The 21,601-nt window shown below is 33.7% G+C and overlaps 1 protein-coding gene across 1 annotated transcript in view; it reads right to left on the bottom strand.

Annotated features, from left to right (window-relative positions):
- The window catches only part of KANSL1L (KAT8 regulatory NSL complex subunit 1 like), a 157,545-nt gene that overhangs the window by 90,925 nt on the left and 45,019 nt on the right, over positions 1-21,601 (bottom strand). The window contains 1 exon segment of the mRNA XM_074298817.1: positions 10,521-10,662. Coding sequence (XP_074154918.1) covers positions 10,521-10,662 — 142 coding nt within the window.

The following is a 21,601-nucleotide window of genomic DNA, read 5'->3' as shown; positions in this document are numbered from 1 at the left end:
CTGTCTGTCTGTCTGTCTCTCTCTCTACTGAGGCAATTGGGGTTAAGTGACTTGCACAGGATCACACAGCTAGAAAGTGTTAAGTATATGAGACTACATTTGAACTTAGGTCCTTCTGACTTCAGGGCTGGTGTACTATTGACTGTGCCACCTAGATGCCTCAACCAGCTTTCTTAAAAGGGGACAAACCAACTGAGGTCAGAAAGACAGCAGTCAAATCACCCATGTTAGGATCTGGGCTATGAAAAGACATTGCATTTCCAACTGGGAAAAATAAGGAGATTTGATCTCAACACCCACAACACTCCTTTCCCATCCCTCCCCCCCCCAAAAAAAAACAGTGTAATTATATGATTCAGAGATTATAACTTATAGAGCAATTTTTAATAAATTTATATGGCATGGAAGCCCCTTTTTATGCACACAGACTGTGAACAACTTGTGCAGATTTTAAGTACTGCGTTCAGACTCCCAGGAATTCTCCCATGTGCTAATAGTCCCCATATTAGCTTTTTTGGCATAAGGCAGTTAGCTACTCATTAGTGACTTTGCTTAAGGAGCTGTAAGTTTGAACTCTAAAATGTTGAAGATATATTAAATGAAGACAATGATGTATTTAGACAACTGTTTTATCTTAGAGTTGTCCTAATGCAATTTTTTTTTGGAAGAAGATAAGAGTGCCACATTAATTACCTGCTACATGAAGTAAAACTTTATTTTACTTGTCCTAAAATATTTATCATTTGGGATGACTTGTTTAATTTTTCATTTTTGTTCTTAACATAAATGCCTTTTGCAATTTGATGATAAATGACCTTTTTTTATCTTTATCTTTTCAGAATAGTGATTACAATATCTGGTTCTATAATACCTTTGAGACCTATATTCCAAAAAAAGCAATGTTATACATGATAGTAAGATTCTATACTATGGTTATTACTACATGAATTAACTAATTGTTTTGTTACTATTTTTATTTTCTTGAATTTTTTTCAATTAATAAAAATCCATCTTCTCTCCCACTTCCTTTTCATTTTATACCAGAGAAAAAGAAAAAAACAAAACAAAAACTCTATTAGAAAGATGCACAGTCAAGAAAAAATTCTTACATTAGTCATTTTCAAGCAAACAGCATTGAAGTTTTGATCTGCACTTTGAGTCTATTTTATCTTTCTGTCAAGAAGTAAGGATAGCATGTTTCAATATGAGTCCTCTAGAATTATAGCTGGTTTTGGAATGGGTTAGAGTTGGTTTTTTTTGTTTGTTTGTTTGATCACTAACACTTCACCTATACATAGATCTGGCAGAATATTTCTTTAATGTTCCTCTAATTTGTTTATGGTGACATACTCTATGTCTAAGTTATCCATTTGAAATTTAACTAGAGTCTGGTAACTGAGTGATATAGTAGAGCATGTATAGTTTCAATCATACATTTTTCCAAGTTGTTTTTCTTTACAATATTGTTATTTTATAAATTAATTGGTTCTATACCCTTTACTCAGCATGAGTTCATATAAGTCTTCTCAGGTTTCTCTTAAATCAACCCTTTCACCATTTCATAAAACACAATAGTATTTTATCACACTCATATACTATAAATTGTCCTGATATTCCCCAATTGTTTTCAATTCTTTATTAGCAGAAAAATGTTGCTATAAATATTACTGAATATCTTTTGTTCTTCTTCTTCCTTTTATCTCTTCAAGGATGGTATACATGTAGAAATGTATCATTGGTTCAAAGTATGTATATTTTAATAGTTTTGGGGACATAGTTCCAAATTGTTTTCCAGAATGAGTAGGCCAGTTTATAGCTCCACCAACAGTACATTAAAGTACCTGTTTCCTCACAGACCCTCCAGCATTTATCATTTTCCTTTTTCATTAAGTCTAAGTATGGAGTAAAACCTCAGAGTTGTTTTAATCTTTGTTTCTCTCATTATTAATGATTTAGATCATATATATATATATATATATATATATATATATACATATATATATATATATATATATATGCCTATTGATAGTTCAGATTTCTTCCTCTGGAAACTATCTAATCATGCCCTTGAAGCATTTATTAATTGGGGAATGAATGGCTCTTAATCTTAAAAATTTGAACCAGTTTTCTACATATCTTGGAAATGAAAACTTAGATCACAGAAATTTGCTAGGAAGATTTTTCTCATTTACATGTTTCTCTTGTAATTTTAGCTCTACTGGTTTTATTTATGCAAAGATTTTTATATTTTATATAATCAAAATTGTTAACTTTACCTTTTATGATCAGTCACTTGTTTGAACTAACATATCCCCTATACATAGACCTGGCAGAATATTTCTTTCATGCTCCTCTAATTTGTTTATGGTGACATATTCTATGTATAAGTTATTCATTTGAAATTTAACTAAGAGTCTGGCAACTAAATGATACAGTAGAGCATGGATAGTTTCAATCACACATTATATGCTGCCTAAATGTTTGACTCTGGACAAGTCATTTAAAATTTCTGTGCTCCAATTTCTTTATCTGTAAATGGGAATAATAATAGCACCTACTTTCTGAAGCTATTGTGATAATTAAATGAGTTAAAGAACTTTATAAACTTTTAAGAACTAAATGTGTTCGTATAGTATAAACTACTTATATATTCCTAATTTCTGCCAGAATGGCAGAATTCCTAATTTTTGGAAGCTTGACATTTTTTTCCTCAAGTAGTAAGTTCTAATCCTAATAATAATTTTAATGATGATTATTGCTTTGTAAATCTAGTACTGTTGGGCTCCTTCCCTTCCCTTTTTTTTTTTTTTCTCTTTTAAATTTCCCTTGAGATTCTTAGTTTTTTGTTCCTCCAAATGAATTTTGGGTTGGTTTTTTTTTTTTCCCTAGCTCTAAAAAGAGATCCTTTGATAGCTTGATTAGTATAGCACTGAATAACTAAATTAGTTTAGATAGTATTCTTATTTTATATTGACCCAGCCCACCCATGAACAGTTAACATGAATTCTTACCTTAATATATTATCCTCCTTATTCTCTCCTCTCCTTTGTGACAGTTGTAACTATCAATTCCTTTCTCTACAATTTCCCTGTAGAATAGAACGCAATTCTGTGTGTGTGTGTGTGTGTGTGTGTGTGTGTGTGTGTGTGTGTGTGTGTGTGTGTGTTCTTTTCTCCTCCAACGGGTTCCATTGAGGATGAGATTCAAGTGTTATCTATTCCACTCCCACCCTTCCCTCCTTATGTATCTGTCTTGATTGCATGAATAAAATTTCTTTCTCTCCTCTTTTCCACCCTATTCTTCTTTTTCTTCCTTTTTTCTTTTCTTAAGACCACAAAAACAGAACTATTCCCAAGCCTTCTGTCTTTAAAAGCCTTTTTTCTAAGACCCCTGATGATGATAGGAGTATGAGGAAACATATAGTTAAGGCATATTATGAATTTAATAGGTTTCTGTAGGCCAACCTGGTGCTGGCTCTTATCCCTTCATGCTCAGATTATTGCAAAAGCCTGAATAATGTTCTAACTAACTCTACTCTTTCCACTATCATTCATCTACCGCTCAATTATTAAATCTCAATAAAATGCAGGTCTAACCATGTCACTCCTCTTATTCAATATACTTCAGGAGCTCCCTACTACCTCCAGGATTAAATATAAAATCCTCTGTGTAGTTTTTAAAGCCCCTCATAATCTCGACTGTTTCTATCTCCTAGTATTCTTGCAGTTTTTTTCCCTTCACTTACTCTGCAATCCAGAGACACTATTGAACGAGAAGAGGTGAGATTTTTCAAGACAGTTGTGAAAATCAAGTAAGGCTTCATCTACTTCAGAGTGTTAGTATTATGCCTGAAGGATTTTGAAGATTGAGTCAAGGGCATACTTAAAAGTCCCCTTCCTGCTATCCTCACATGGCATCATTTTCTCTCCTATGTTAGTCAAACATGGGCAACTATGTACTTATTGGTCAAGTTCAATTTCGAGATTAGAATGTAAGACCCTCAGCCAACGGAGGATGAGGGTCAGTGGTGGGAGGGGGTATTTGCGTTAGGGATTAAAAGTGTTAACCTTGTCCCAGAAGGTGCTTCCTCCCTTCAATTCTCAAAGGGTGGGACTTCCTGCTCTCTAGAATGTATAATAAATTTTGTTTTACTTCTAGAGATCTCTCCAACTTTTTTTTTTTAAATTAAATGGTGACCCCTCACCATTTCTGAACCACACACTATCCTCCTTGCTGTTCCTCACATTCTATCCCCTAAATCTGAACGTTTTCATGAGCTACCCTGCCTTTCTGGAATTCTCTCCCTTCTTCTCTCTAGCTACTGGCGTTCCTGGCTTCCTTCAAGTCTCAGTTAAACTCTCTCTGCAAGAAGTCTTTCTTTGTCCACTGTCTCTGATTTATTCAATAAACAAATAGGGAGATAGATAGAAGTAAAGGTATATAGATATAAAGATATCTGGTCTGTACATAGTTTTTTTTAACATGTTGTTGCTCCTATTCAATTGTGAGATTCTTGAAAGCAGATATTATGCTCTGCCTTTCTGTGTTTCCCCCAATATTTAGCAGCATGCCAAACATACACTAGGCACTTAATAAATGCCTACTGAATTGCTGTTTTACACTAACATGTATTATGTGCTTTAAAAAAAAGAAAAGAAAAAAGAAAAAAAAAAAAAAGAAAATCTCTACAGGCCATTCTAAATCTGGACAAAGTATTTCTTGATAGCCATTATCTGGAAACATTTTAAAAAGGATGTGGCATGTGAATTAGACTCTGAATCTAAATGAGTTTTTAATATCCAAGATGGAAGGGCAAGAAATAGCATGATCAAAGGCACAATGGAGAGAAAGAACAGGCTCTATTACAAAATAATAATCAATTAATAAAAACTTACACATATGTTACTTAAAAGTTTATAAAGCAAATTCTTCAAAACAATCTTATTAAATACTATAAACATTTTTACTACTATTTTACAAAATAAGCCAAAAAAATCAGAGAAATTAAATGCCTTCTAGGTGTAAAAGCAAAAGAGAAAACCGCCCCGAAGAAATTTATACTTTACTGGAGACAAACAACATGTATACACATAGATAAGAGTAAAAGAAAAAACGGGATCAATTAGTTTTGCTAAGAAGTTGCTAATGGGGAACTTCAGTAGGTGGTGGCCCCTGTAAGAAAAGCCAATGAATGCTTTAGAAAAAAAGGAGTGATATGGTCAGGCCTGATAGCACCTATGAAAAGGATGGATTAAAAAGAACCACAGGGAGACTGATTTAAACACTATCACAGAGGACCAAACAACAGGTAAAGAGGGACTAAATTAATGCAATGGTTCTATAAGGGAAAGAAAGGCATCATACTATTTTTCATAGTAACAGAATTAAAATTGGAATTGGAAGGGACATCAGAGGTCATTTAATCTAAGCCCCTAATTTTGTAGGTAAGCTAAAATTTAAGCCACAGATTTGAAACCTAGATCTTCAGTGTCCAAATTTATCACTCTTTTTGCTGTGAAAAAACAAATTTTGTGGGGACAGAATAAGAGTTAGAGTGAATGATTAGAAAGGAAGAAATGTCAAAAATGACTCATCAGGGACCTTAACAGAAAAAGAAAAGAGAAGGTTTATAGGGGGAAAGACACAAGTTCTATTCTAGATATGTTAAGTTTTATGTGCCAAGGGAATGTCAAGAAGGATACATTCAATAGGCAGTCACTGATGAATAACTTGAATTAAGGATGAAAATTATCGCTTGAACACACAGTTTTAGGAGTCATCTGAAACAAGATGATACTTAAGAAGAGGAAATATCCTAAACATTCACAGAGGGAGAAAAGGCAGCATTGGATGATTTTCTAGCAAAGAATCTACTGAACAACAATAAGAACTAACATTTACTTACTATTTAACTTACTATGTCCCAAGCACTTTATTCTCACAACCCTGGGAAGAAGGTGCTATTGTTATCCACATTTTACAGATAAGAAAACTAAGGCAAACAGGTTAAGTGACCATCCAAGAGTCACACAACTGCTAAGTGTCTGAAGTTGTATCTGAGCTCAGGAAGATGAGTCTTCCTGACTCTAGACCTGGTGCTCAATCTACTTTACCATTTAGCTGCCACTCAGAAAGAAGTGTCAGACATGTCAAAGGACAACCATGAAATGTAGCTTCATGGAAACAAAGCACTAAGAAGAAATTATTTAGGAGACAGTAATTAACAATATCACTAGAATAAAGTGGGGGGGGGGGGTTACAATGGATTTAACTACAAGGAAGTGAGAAGTGAGAGGGCAGTAAAGAACTAGAACTTGTGAGTGGAAATGATTTTTTTTCCTCTAAGTTTGGCAGTGAAAGGTAAGAGAGAAAGGAGAGTAGCCTGTGAGGGATAGAAAGTTAAGTAAAGGCTTTTTAAGAAGGGCACATATTTGGGCATTAGACTTCATTGTGTAATCTATGAACCAGAAAGAAGGGTAAGTTCCCAAACCCCTTTCTGAGAGTCTATGAGGTCAAAACTATTTTTATAACAACTTACATGTTTTAATTTCTAGTGTAGTAGAAATTAGTAAATATAACTTACAAAAAAGCTCTTGGCGGAGGAGGAGTTTCAATAATTCTATGAATTGTGGCATCAAAGAATAAAGGAGATGGCTAGGATAATTATATCAAAAAATTACTAACAGAAAGAAGTCCATTTCAAAACCATGGAATTGCAACGAAATCACACATCTTTCAAAATCAATAACAAAAAAATGATTCAATAAATATTTATTTTATCAATATGATGCATAGTTATATAATGAAAACATAGATTTCTAAGGAAATTAACATCTCTTGAACATGTTCCTTTCTCTCCTCTGACACTGCTACCACTCTAGTGTAGGCTTTTCTCACTACATACCGTTAACTGTAGTAGCCCTTGGTAGGTCTGCCAACCTCCAATTTCCCACTCTAGTCCATTCTCCAAAGTGAGTTTCCTCAAGTGCTGATGTCATCCTTATTCTCAATATAGTCCAGGAACTCCTTATCATTTCCAGGATCCAATACAAAACCAAAAGTCCTTCAGAATTTAACTTTTAACCCCCTTTCCCAGTCGTATACCCTATCACATAATCTTCAATGCAGTGATATTGGCTTCCTTGCTGCTCTAGAAACAAGTCGCTCCCTCTCAGCTCCAGGCACTGTCTCTAGCTGGCATCTTCCTACTTGGAATGCTCGTCCTTCTCAATTCCACCTCTGGCTTCCCTGGCTTCCTTCAAGTCCTCAATGAAATCCTAGCTTTTATAGGGAACCTTTTCCAATCCCTCTTAAATCATTCTGGTGATCACTTCTAACTTATCCTGGACACCACCTCTTGGTACATATTTATTTGCTCCTTCTCCTGTCCCATAGGACTGTAAGTTCTTTGAGGGTAGGGACTGTTTTTTGTCTTTTCCTGTATCCTCTGATGCTTAGCACATAGCTTGATCTATAGCAGAGACTTAATAAATACTGACTGACTGACTGACTTCAGAGGCCATAGAGGCCAATCCATATGTGAACAACTACTCCCCCTATAATACACACAACGATTACCTACACTACTCACCAAACAGTCCAATCCATTTTTGGTGAATTAAAATTGTTGGGAATTTTTTCCTCCATATCAAACTGTAGAAAGCCAGTTTAGTTTACGTCCTTCCATTTTAAAACCATCTTTTTTCATTTTCATTAGGCTTGAAATGAGGAAACACATATTCTAGTGCATACTTTCCCTCCTCCTTTAAGTTTTTATATTCTTCTTTATCCAGGAAGCTGATAATCATTTGGTGAAGGTGGCCTGATCCAACTGATCCCCTAGGTGGCCCTTGAGTAGTCCATCATCTCCATAAAGTTTTTTACTTTCTTCCCATAACCCAATAATATTCCAATTTGCAAATTTTTTAAAAGTCTGAATTTAAAGGATTTTTTTCTCTTAGATGTATTATGAGTAAGAGCCATTTCCTAAAGAAACATTTTCCTCCCAGCTGACCAAATGTTTTAATAAAGCTTTGAGCAATGTGACCTGCTGAACTGAATATAGTTTTTAATTCTGTGACAATTTCTAAATCTGTCTCTGTGCAACTTCTACCCACTCACCCTAGATTTGGCCTCTTGGGATAAGCATAGCAAGCCTTCTGCACCAGTGCTGTTCAGCTATTTGAAGACAACTATCACAATTCCCCCTCTATCTTCTCTTACAGGCTAAAGAGCATTAGCTCCTTCATGGCAGGAAAGCTTCCCCTTTCTTGTGCAATGATCCCCCTCTGGCAGTGGTCTGGTGAAGCCTAATGCTCCTTTCTTAGGACTATATATTAAGCACTTAAAATAAAACAGACAGAATCACAATGGAAATCAATTAGAGAGAAGAAATATAATTTTAAAACAAGTTCAAGAACACAAACTAAGAAGACTTATTCTATAGCATGACTTCAGGATTCCCTAGTCAAATGGTTCCTCTCTTGTGATTGACTGTATATCATAGATGTGTGTGTATGTGTGTATATGAAAATTAGGGAATAGCAAAGACCTCATGTCCTAGACAGACTATAATTCAAGGAATTCTCTTCTATCTAGATGAACTCCTACCTTTTTCATGGGAGACTCAGTCCTTTTCATTTTATGCCATTATTTCAAAATATTACAATTCACTTCTAAGTAACTGACATCCATAAAAGAAACTTTCAAAGTGTGTAGACATTTTTCTTAACAAATGATTTTTTTATTGTTGTTGTTTTTGTTTTTCTGCTGAGGCAATTGGGGTTAAGTGACTTGCCCAGAGTCATACAGCTAGGAAACGTTAAGTGTCTGAGACCAAATTTGAACTCAGGTCCTCCTGACTTCAGGGCTGGTGCTCTATCCACTGCACCACCTAGCTGCCCCTAACAAGTGATTTTTTAAAAAAGATTTCAAATTATATTTTATGTACTCTTTGATCAAATATTCCTTCCTATACATGCAAAACACAGTCAGAGAATTATTCATTCATTCTACAAACGTTTATTTATCACTGTTCTAACTATTAGAGCAGATACAAAGCTTAGATAAAACATAGTATTTGGTATTATAGAGCTTACAAGTAGGGGAATAATACACAAGTTTATAAATACCATATATGATATTTCATTTTAGGTAGCTAAGAGAATTGTAAAACAAAATGCTATATGACATTAAAGAGGAAAGGTCATTACCATCTGGGGCCATCATAGAGAAGGTAACTGGTGAATTGAATTTAAAAGGATAGTTAGGACCAGAAAAAAGGGAAGATATTTCAGACACAAATGACATGATGAACACAAATACAGTAGAGAAGATATGTTCAGGGAGCAGAGAGTACACATTTTCTCTGAGTAAAGATTAACTGCAGAGGAGTCATACAAAATAAATCTGGAAATACCAGATTTTTTTTTAAGCAAGATCCAGAAATCTAGGCAAAGGCACTGGAGTTTTCTTGACAAATAGTAGTGTCACTGAAAATTCTAAACAGGGGAATGACAAGATTAAATAGAGATGCAAGAAAATAAATTATTCTGACAGTGATATGAAAGATTGGATGGAAGTAGTATGAAGAAGATTAGACAGGGGAGAGGGAATGGATAAAGAACTATTGAGAGGATACTTCAACAATCATCAGAAGAACGGTCTTAGGAGACTATAATCATGTGTTGGTAGTAGGAAATCAAGAAAAAGGTAGAGGTTTGATAAATATGTGAAGACTTAATAACTATTAAAACATGAGGTGAGCTGAGAAAGAAAGTTCAAGATAATTCCAAGGATGCTACCAAGGAAAATTCAATGGGAAAAACAAACAAAGAAACAAATAGAAATAGAGATGTCATAAGGAGGAACAAGTTTAGAAGGGAAAGATTAAATAAGATTGGTTTGTTGACTTTGTATCTAAGGAAATCATATATTTTAAGATGTATAAAAACACAAACAATGCCATTTGGCTTTTAAATTTTGAGATGTCAGCTGTATATCCAGATGGAAATACTTTGTTGTCAAGGAGACTGTCAGTTGCTAAAATTTTAAAATTAACACTTTTCTAAATTCAACACTGAAAATAGTATATCAAAGCATATTCCCCTTTAAGTTGATTGTTTTTAAGCTATTATTTTTGCTGGAAAAAAATCTAGGGACCTAGTTTAGTAAAATATATTCAGTACAATTTCCCACAAATAACTTCATAAACTAAACAACAAAGTAGACACAAACAACATTAAAATGTTTACTAATTCAACTAAATAGAATCAAATGAAGAAATAATAATCCAGAAAGGATAACAAGAAACTTCTATAGGAAAAAATATACAGTTTAAATTTACATTATTATGACAACATTAAGTTTCAAAAACCTACTAAAATTTCAATTTTTATAAAATTTATAAAATTCCTTAACAGTACTTCAGTTAATCGTTTTTATTTTTCTATGAATTATTTTTTGTATAAACAAAAGATTAATCATTTAAAAGAGCCCATTTTTGAGCACATAGACAATACCTTGGTGGCACGTATCTGTCTGTGAATGTCAGTTAGTTGTTGGATTTTGTATTCTAGCTCCGAAATCTGGGCCTGAAGCCATGTCCAGCGGCTGCCAACTCTAGCTCTGTCTACAAGCCACTTCCATTCAGTACTATAGTTACTGTGAACAAGACAGAACAAGATTAGCCAATGAAAAAATACAATTATGCTTTACTATCTCACTTTTATCATTAATTTAAATTTCCTTTAAATAAACTTTCATTCATCAAAATTAACTACCACTAAACAAAAATTTAGTTTTCTTCCCAACTATCCCTTAAAAGTCTAAAAGCATTGTATTTTTATTATTGTATTAAGAATTGTATTAATTTTATTTAATTGTAATTAAATAATTAATGAATTATATTAATTGTAATAATTATAATTAATAAATTATATTAAGAAAATATAATTTTCATAAGTACAAAAGTAGCATCAACCTCTTTTTTAAATGCTAAAAAGGAATATCTGAGAAGAAAAACAGAAAAGAACAGAAAATAGGCACCATCTTTTGCTATAGTTTTCAAAAGCATATGATTTAACCTACATTATACCCAAATAGTTTTAGCAAGATAAAGTAATTTCTTCTGTATATATTTTAAGGTAAAACAGATAATTTTCTTTTAGTTAATTAAGATTTTTAAGCAGACTGAGAATGAAGATTCAAACTATCATTTTGCTATCAAAACTCAGAATCATCGCATTTAGATTTGAAGGAATCTCAGTGACCATCTTGTACAATGCATACTACTAAATGATTGCCTGCTAAAACATACAGAGTAAGTAGTCAACTCTCCTCTGCTTCCAAATTCAAATGTCTATCTAAAGTCTTATTAACTACTACTGGTTAAATCCTTTGTATTGCTTTGTTGATGAAATCAATCTATACAAAATATGTTAGAAATATCAGTCCTTAGAAATGAAAATAGAAATTAGTTTATTCATTGTATTTGTATTGTTAGCACCCAACATTTGTAGAGATGCCTGGCATATGGCAGGTCCTTAATATTGACTGACTGAGGAGTTTATAGTCTTACTTGAAAGAGTACAATATATACCTAAGTAAATAAGTATTTTGGGTGGGAGAATGCTAATAATTGGAGGAAAAATTTTTAAATCTTCCTGTAAAATGTGACACCTAAGCTAAATCTTGAAGGAAGTAAGGGATTCTAAGAGGTAGAGGGGAAAAAATAATTTCTTCCTAGACATGGTAGGAGAAGGGGAAGGAGACAGGGATGCTCAATTTTATACAAAGACATGGAGAAGAAGGCATATTGACTTCAAAAAACAGTTAGTTGACCTATAATGTAAAGTATGTAAAAAGAAATATTATGAAATTAATCTGTAAAGCTAATCTGGCATCAACCTATGAAGGACTTTAAAATATTAAGGTCCTTTTAAGATGATTATGGCTTGAACCAGGATAGTGGATAGATGAACAGAGAGAAGGGGCCAGATGTAAGAGATTTTGAAAGAGGTATAATTGACAAGGCTTGGCAACTGATTGGATTAGGGGAAGAAAAATAGAGAGAGGGCCAAGTCAAGGCTGACTCCAAGGATGTTGGTGCCCTCATCAGAAAAAGACTTGTGGGTTTGTTACAAAAAGAGAGGGGACTATGAATGCTCTTTAAAGAAGTTACTCTGTCATCTATTTCAGTCAATAAGCATTTATAAAGCACCTAGTATGAGGTACTTAGCCGAAACACTGTCCTAAGAGCAAGAGATACAAAGAAAAGTAAAAGATAGTCCTCTTCCTGAAAGAGTTTACAATCTAATGGGAGAAACAACAAGCAAAGATATATATACAAAAACTGTAATAGTGGGAAGGCAATACACTTGTTCATCCTTCATTCTCAAAGAGAACTAATGACATCATGTGTATGATTACCTTAATTTGTGCATGGATTTGAGTGAGGAAGAGTTGTACAAAAGGAAGAATGGAGGAGAAACAGAAGAGCACTATTTCCCAACCTCTGTTCATACTGACAGGTTGAGTGCCCAGGGGACAATTGCTATTACTGCTCTCAGATGACTAGACTTAAAGAGGAATTGGGAAAGACTTCCTATAAAAAATGGGATTTTTATGTACAACTTGAGAAGCCAGAGAAGCTGAGCAGGAAGTAGAGATGAGAAAGGAGAACACTGTAGATATAAGGGAAATTTCAGATATTGAGCCAGAGAAAATGCTTAGTATGGAGTGATTTGTTCCCAGCAGAGCAAGGAAGCCATGGCCCTGGATTGAAATATATATTGCAAGGTCTAAGATGTAAGACTGAAAAAGTAAAGGGATGTTAGGTTATGAAGGATTTTGCATGCTAAAGAAAGAGATCTTAAATTTGATCCTGAAGATGACAGGGAGCCACTATGGACATGTTGGAATGACATCAGCACTTAAATAATACCACTGTGGAGGCTCAATGGAGAATAGAAAGAAGTGGGGAGATTCATGGATAGCAGACTCAGCAGGAAGCTATTTCAGTAAGCAAGGTGAGAAGTGCATATTCTTGCAATGTCTTACAAAGATAACAAGTTTAGTCATGTAAAGGGAGACTAGACACTTGAGAGCAACTCTTATAAAATCCCTATAATATCAAGGATCTCTAATCCTTATCTTGTTATTAATGTTTGAGTGTCTGGCATAGAATGTCTATTAAAAATAATTATAATGCTTCTTATATTTAATGTTAAATTGAGATAAGATGATTTTTATTATTCTCCTCAGTGTTGATTCAATCATGACAGAAAGTTCAACAAATATTTATTTAGTGGCTATTTCTCACAAAGAATGTGCCAAGTATTGAAAGAGATAGAAATATAAATATAAGGTAATACCTTATATTTAAATATCTTATACTTTAGTAAAGGGGATAAGACAAGGACCCAAATAAGTATAATGCAAAATAGATCATTGTAACTATTATATAAAGGAATGAAAATGTAAAAAAAAAAAAAAATTCCTTCTAGGGAAGGATGTAGTTTAGTTTAGCTAAAGTATAAAGTACATAACAATATTATTAATAAAAATCATACTTTGCATTCATATAGCATTTCAAGGTTTGCCAAGTGCTTTACACAACATTAGTATTTCATGTGATGTCATGAAATAGAGACTAATATTATCATTCTCATTTTACAAAGGAGAAAATGGAGGTTCAGAGAATAATAAAATGTGATTGTTATTAGTAGAAATCATACAATCCAAGAGAAAAGGTGGATGAATTGAGTCTAAACATGAAATTGTTTTCTTCTTGAAAAACAGTCATTCAGAATACTTCTCTCTACAGTCAGTCAACTGTCACTTCCCACTTCATTGCCAGAAGAAATCCCAGAAAGACCATAAAGTTACATTTAAAAACCCTGATATTCACTACATTTACATGATGTCAGCACACATATATAAAAATAAGAATTATTCAACAATACTATGCTAATCCAATTCCAATTGATCAACGATGGACAGAATCAGCTACACCCAGAGAAGGAACACTGGGAAATGAGTGTAAACTATTAGGATTTTTTGTTTTTCTCCCCAGGTTATTTTTACCTTCTGAATCCAATTCTTCCTTTGTGACAACAACAACAAAATTCTGCACATATATATTGTACCTAGTATATATACTATAACATATTTAATATATATGGGAATGCCTGCCATCTAGGGGAGAGGGTAGAGGGATGGAGGGGAAAATTCAGAACAGAAAGGAGTACAAGGGATAATGTTGTAAAAAAAAAAAAATACCTATGCATATGTACTGTCAAAAATGTTATAATTATAAAATTAACAAAAAAATAAGAGTTATTAAATATTTGGACATTATCATTAAGTAGGCTAAATGAGCAACTGCATTTTTTTCATTTAGATCTTTAGTATTTTGTAGATAATCATCATGCATCAAAGACTTCAATGAACATATGAATGCAAATATAAAGAATCTTAAGTTTCCATCTTTTTACACATGTAGTTGATATCTTAAGGTTTCTTAGAGTGTAATGGTAAGAGAAACACAAAATGTCAATCTGATTTTAAATGCTTAAAAAGATTAAATTTTAGCTTATTAAATAAACTGTGGGTCTCAACCCCATATGGGATCTCATAACTGAATGTGAGGGCATGAAATTATGATTTATAATATTTATGATTTGCCTCTTTTATATATATAGTAGGAGTCATGTAAAATTTTCTTGGGTGAAAAGGGGTCATGAGTGAAAAAACTTTTAAGAAATCCTGCTTTAAAAGTCAGGAATTATATGAGAAAAATTACAAAACACTTGCCACAAAAATAAAATCAGATTTAAATAATTGGAAAGACATTCAGTGCTCTTGGATAGGCCGAGCGAATATAATAAAGATGACAATACTCCCCAAACTAATCTATTTATTTAGTGCTATACCAATCAGACTCCCAAGAAACTATTTTAATGACCTAGAAAAAATAACAACAAAATTCATATGGAAGAATAAAAGGTCAAGAATTGCAAGGGAACTAATGAAAAAAAACTCAGAGGAAGGTGGTCTAAGTGTACCTGATCTAAAGCTATATTATATAGCAGCAGTCACCAAAACCATTTGGTATTGGCTACAAAATAGACCGGTAGATCAGTGGAACAGATTAGATACAAAGGACAAAAAAGGGTACATCTATAGCAATCTAATCTTTGACAAACCCAAAGATTCCAACATTAGGGATAAAAATTCATTATTCGGAAAAAACTGTTGGGAAAACTGGAAATTAGTATGGCAGAAATTAGATATGGATCCACACTTAACACCATATACCAAGATAAGATCAAAATGGGTCCATGATTTAGGCATAAAGAGGGAGATAATAAATAGATTGGAGGAACAGAGGATAATCTACCTCTCAGACTTGTGGAGGAGGAAGGAATTTATGACCAGAGGAGAACTAGAGATCATTATTGATCACAAAATAGAAGATTTTGATTACATCAAACTAAAAAGTTTCTGTACAAATAATACTAATGCAAACAAGATTAGAAGGGAAATAACAAATTGGGAAAATATTTTTAAAAACAAAGGTTCTGACAAAGGTCTCATTTCCAAAATATATAGAGAACTGACCCAAATTTATAAGAAACCGAACCATTCTCCAATTGATAAATGGTCAAAGGATATGAACAGACAATTCTCAGAGGAAGAAATTGAAACTATATCCACTCACATGAAAGAGTGTTCCAAATCACTACTGATCAGAGAAATGCAAATTAAGACCACTCTGAGATACCACTACACACCTGTCAGATTGGCTAAGATGACAGGAACAAATAATGACAAATGTTGGAGGGGATGTGGGGAAACTGGGACACTAATACATTGCTGGTGGAGTTGTGAAAGAATCCAGCCATTCTGGAGAGCAATCTGGAATTATGCCCAAAAAGTTATCAAACTGTGCATACCCTTTGACCCAGCAGCGCTACTACTGGGATTATATCCAAAGAAATACTAAAGAGCGGAAAGAGACATATATGTGCCAAAATGTTTGTGGCAGCTCTTTTTGTTGTAGCTAGAAACTGGAGGATGAATGGATGTCCATCAGTTGGAGAATGGTTGGGTAAATTGTGGTATATGAAGGTTATGGAATATTATTGCTCGGTAAGAAATGACCAGCAGGAGGAATATAGAGAGGCCTGGAGAGACTTAAATCAACTGATGCTGAGTGAAATGAGCAGAACCAGAAGATCACTGTACACTTCAACAACAATACTGTATGAGGATGTATTCTGATGGAAGTGGAAATCTTCAACATAAAGAAGATCCAACTCACTTCCAGTTGATCAATGATGGACAGAGGTAGCTGCACCCAGGGAGGAGGCACTGGGAGGGGAATGAAAATTGTTAGCACTGATATCTGTCTGCCCAGGTTGCATGTACCTTCGGATTCTAATGTTTATTGTGCAGCAAGAAAATGATATTCACACACATGTATTGTAACAACATGTAAAATGTATGGTATTGCCTGTCGTCGGGGGGAGGGAATAGAGGAGGGGGGGGTAAATTGGAGGAATGAATACAAGGGATAATATTGTGGAATGTATATATATATATATATATATATATATATATATATATATATATATATATATAATAAAAAATAAAAATAAAAAAAAAAATAAAAAAAAAAAAAAAAAAAAAAGAAATCCTGCTTTAAACTACCATGGAAAAAAAATTTCTCCAATACCACTACACTAAAGAATTAGCCTGTTATTTTAACACCCTTTATTGTCCTCAAATGTTCCTTATCAGTAGAATGAATAGATTTGACTGTTCTCTAAGAATCATTTCAGATTAAAAGACTTCAAGAGTTCCCCATTTCCTATCAAATAAAATAATATTCAAGGTAGTCAACAGAGAATCAAAGCTAACTTTCTCACTGATGTTGCATCATTCTATGTCCTAATCAAACTGGACTATTCACACTTAAACACATTTCAAATTAGCTAATCATAATTCTTCTTACTCATCCAATCCTCCAACTCTAGCCTGTTGAAATCCTGTTCTTCAGTTCTTCTGTTGTGTCATGTTGCTTTATGACTCTATAGATTTTTTTTTTTGGGGGGGGGGCAAAGATAATGGAGTGGAGTGTTTTGCCATTTCCATATCCAGTAGATTTAAAGCAAACAGAGTGACTTTCTCAGGGTCACACAGCTAGTGAGTGTCTGAGTTTGGATTTGAATTCAGGTCTTTCTTAGTCCTAACCCAGTGCTCTATTCCTTGAGCCACCTACTCATCTCCCTACCCAGTGTTTATTGTAGTTCAAATGCTCTCTGTTAGTATCCTATATGTTAAGCAGTCCTTGTAATTATGAACTGACACATCATTGATTTCTAGGGCCCTGAAATAAAAGCTTATGGCATAATAACTTGCCCTTCATCTCAGCGCCTTGCAAAGGAGGAGACAAGTTATGACAGTATAAAATAGCTAGCTGTTAACAGGACTAGACATCTTTAATTCAAAACTGACTTGTCCCCTTTACAGCTAAAATTCCTAGGTTATTCAGAAGGGATTATAACAATATCAGCATGGAGGAAGGTAATTAATTACATGTGAGCTCACAACAACAGTAATAGTAAGTAGGATTTGGAAGAAGTACAGAATCTCAGAAGTGGAAGAAATTTGAAAGAACATAAAATCTTACCACACAACATATAGCACACCCATGACATATGCAGCATGGTCAAGTATATATCCTCTAACTTTCTTTTGAAAGTCTCTGAGAGAAAACCTATCTTCCTGAGACAGCCCATTCTTTAGCATTAGATCTTTACCTCCCAATGAATACCCATTGCTTTCACTTCTTATATACCCTGTGGAGCTAAACAGCATAAAAAATAAAACTACTCTTCCACACGTAAAAAGACCTGCGAAGATAAGTTGCTTAGTGATATTCTGTATTTACTCTTCCTCTCAGTCCATTAGCCAGGGAAGCATGAAGAACTATTTGAAGAAGATATAAAAACTGAATATGGACATCATCAAACAGCAAATATGTCAATTTGACTGGTACAGAGAATGTGAGATAAACCCACAAAGGTCAGCTGGAGCCAATTTGTATAGTGTCTTAAAAGCCTGGTTAAAAAAAGTTTTATTTTAGTACTTTAGCAGCTGACTGGAGAATATATTGGAGAGAAAAGAGAAGCAAAAACAGTGAGGAGGCTTTTGTAGCAAAGTAGTGCTGAGCAACTGAAATAAGCCTGTAATAATGTAAATTTTAAAAATGCTGTGGAAACAGAAAAGACCTTTGCAGCTAATTGCATAAGGAAAGTTAGGGAGAAAGAAAAGAATCAATGATAACTCCAAGGCTGCAAATTTGGGTAATGAGGATGCTATTGCCCTTTCAGAAATAAAGTTTAGAGCGAAGTTTTAAAGGGAAAGATAAGTACTACTTTGGAAATGTCTAAATTTGAATATTCAAAAGATTCCCACTAGGCAGTTAATGATGTAAAACTGTATCGTTTTACTATAGATGAGAGGTTAATATGCAGATTTTGCAGTCATTTAATCCCAGGGAAAGTGAGAGACCACTAAGGGAGAAGTCTGAAGAGGACCAAAGATATTGGGGAATTGAGAAAAGTATACTTGAAGCAAGATATTTATAGCAGGGTGTTAACTCAGTGTGATTAGTGAGGGGGACTACAAGAGCAAGTGAAGCTTTTTTAAGGATTAAGTAGATCTGAACATGTTTGTAGAAAACAAAGGGTCAGTAAACAAAAGAAAACTAAAGATAAGTATACATGAGGAATAATCAATAAGGAGAAGATGAAAAAAGATGAGATTGAGGGGATTTTTTTTGACAAAAAAGGAAGTTCTAATTCTTCCTCTGAGACAAGAGTAATGGAGAATAGGAAAGGGGGAGAAGTAGAAGGGTTTTAAAATAAGGTTTAGGAAAAAAGTAATTTCAAGGGGGATGGACTCTTTTCTCATTAAAACAGAGAACATCTTGAAAGAGGTAGAGGTGGTACTAATGGTTTGAAGAGAAAAATCTGAATGAAAAGAGTAGGATAGAGTCATTAGAAAGCATTAGTCTGTATCAGTGAAGTACCAGTTGAGACTATATAACATGTATTTGCAGTTAGCATTGTGATCAGTCAATCTAGTGTAATAACTTCCTCCAGGAATTTTAAACATCTCTGAAGCATGAGCAAAAAAAAGCAAATGATAACAATGATTTAAAGATCAGCAAGATCTGAATGGTGGAATATAAGGGTGAGAATCAAGGATAGAAAACAGTTTATAGTTGTTAAAGGATGAAAAGTAAGGTGAGAGCATGGGTAATAAGACCTACAATTACAGAATGGAGGAATTAGTGACTAGATGGGGGGAGGGAGAAATAAAAAGCAATGGCATGAGGAACAGGAAATTGTGATCCCAAAATAAAATTTCAAACTTCAAAATCACACTGTCATATATGTGATGATATGTGATGGTGATATGGACGGTAGTGAGAGTTAAGACTATTTCTGTAGTTAGCTGAAGTAAACTGAAGTTTTATATTATGGAAATTAGGAAGGTTGATAATTTGGGAAACCAGTAAAGAGTATATTGAAGTTAGGGCAGCTAGGTGGCACAGTGAATAAAGCACCAGCCCTTTAGTCAGGAGGACCTGAGTTCAAATCTGCCCAGACAGTTAACACTTCCTAGCTGTGTGACCCTGGGAAAGTCATTTAGTCCCATTGCCTCAGCAAAAAAAAAAAAAAAAAAAAAAAAAAAAAAAGGTGTTATTTAAGAGTATTAAAAAAAAGGATATTGAAGTCTCCAAGAATGAAGTCACAAGCTGGAATGGAAAGAAAGACTATATAAAGGCTTGAGAAATAAGGCAAAGTGACATGAAGGCCAGGGTTATAATAGAGCTGGATAATTACAAAAGAATAAAGTAAATCTCAAAATAGGAAAGGAGACTTTGACCTCCGGAGACAGCAACTCTAAAATAATAGAATTAGAGAGTAGCAATTGCAAATATATTTGGTCTTTAGGCACTCAACTTTCCAAGGTACTATGATGTTGGGAAGGTCATTATCACTTCAATTATAAAGAACTGAGAGTACAATAACAGAGATTGAATTCAGATTAAAGGTCTCCTCCTCAGTAGCCACTCTGAGAAGGTATAGAATGAGGAACATTCTATCTTACATAGAGATATCTTACATAGAGTACTTCATATTATTTCTGATAGTAATTTTATAAATAATATTATAAAATAGCACTCACTGATCTGAGTGAAATACAGATTTAAAAATTAAGAGTTTGTTTTTTATCAGTGGTATATTAGAGTTAATTAATGCTATAGTGAAATGTAATCCCCTTGAAAAATGCCTGATGTGTACAGCAAAAGAGTTTAATAATTGAATAAGTGAATAATTATCACTGAAATTTCTGTGATTTTTCACATGAATAAAACAGTTTAAAATGTTTTGATATACAGAATACAGCTATGTTTGATTCATGAAGAATTAGACATCATATTTTAAATGGCTTTAGAGGATCTTATAATTGAATCTTCCTCTATGACAAATTATACAGTAAACAATGAAATGATTTCTTAAACAATATCTAGAATTTAGGACATGATTTGAAACACAATTTAGGACATCAATAAAGAAACTAACACCTCATTATATAATTGTATAATTTTCCTACCCACCTCCACCACCCAAAAAGGCACCCCAAACTTGGAACATTCACTCAACTCTGTATGATACCAAAATGCTAGTTCACTTTGATCTTCAATGTGACAGCCAAGTCCCTAATCAGTGACAGTGGAGCAGCAGGCAAAGAAAGAGCAGGAGGAAAGTGGGGGAAATAGTGGGAAGGGGTAAGTCAGGATCCAGTCTTGAGATACTAGTTCTAGTTTTTTCCAACTCTAATCATACTGTCACACAGCACTAAGTCTTTGACTTTAGCTTCAAGTTTCCCCACTCCAAATGAGGTATCTGAGACTTGGAAAAAGGCAACACTAGGAAGATTGAATAGGTCAAAGAACAAATTATAGAAACAATAATTTCATGAAAGATAATGACAATGGACAACCAACCAAAAATTTGTTTGATGCAGATTTTTTGGAAGAAAAACAATAAAATGGATAAATCATTGATTAATTTGATTTTTTTTTGAAAAGCAAGAAGAAAACTAAATGAACAGTATTGAAAATGAAAAGGGTGAATTAACAACCAATGAAAATGAAATTTAAGTATAAGGAGCTATTTTATTCAACTATTAATCAATAAAATTGACAATCTAGATGCAATGGATGAATGTTTACAAAAATATAGATTTCCCATATTAACAGAAGAGGAAATAGAATACTTCAATAACCTTCTTAGGAAAAAGAAAATAAAATTTCCCTGAGGAAAAACTCAAGAATCAGATGGATTTATAAGTGATTTTTACCAAACAATTGATTTCAAAACTATATAAACTTTGGGGAGAAAAAAATAGGAAAAGGAGTCCTACAAAAGTTTTTTTCCAACTTTCAGGAGCCAAGATTCTTTTAGCTCTTTCACCTTCACCTCCAGACAACCATAAAGTGGTGTTCCAGGACAAATCC

Source organism: Sminthopsis crassicaudata, chromosome 3, assembly GCF_048593235.1.
Source record: "Sminthopsis crassicaudata isolate SCR6 chromosome 3, ASM4859323v1, whole genome shotgun sequence".
Taxonomy (NCBI): Eukaryota; Metazoa; Chordata; class Mammalia; order Dasyuromorphia; family Dasyuridae; genus Sminthopsis; species Sminthopsis crassicaudata.
Note: the sequence above shows the minus strand (reverse complement) of the source record. Positions and strands in the feature narration are given on the sequence as shown.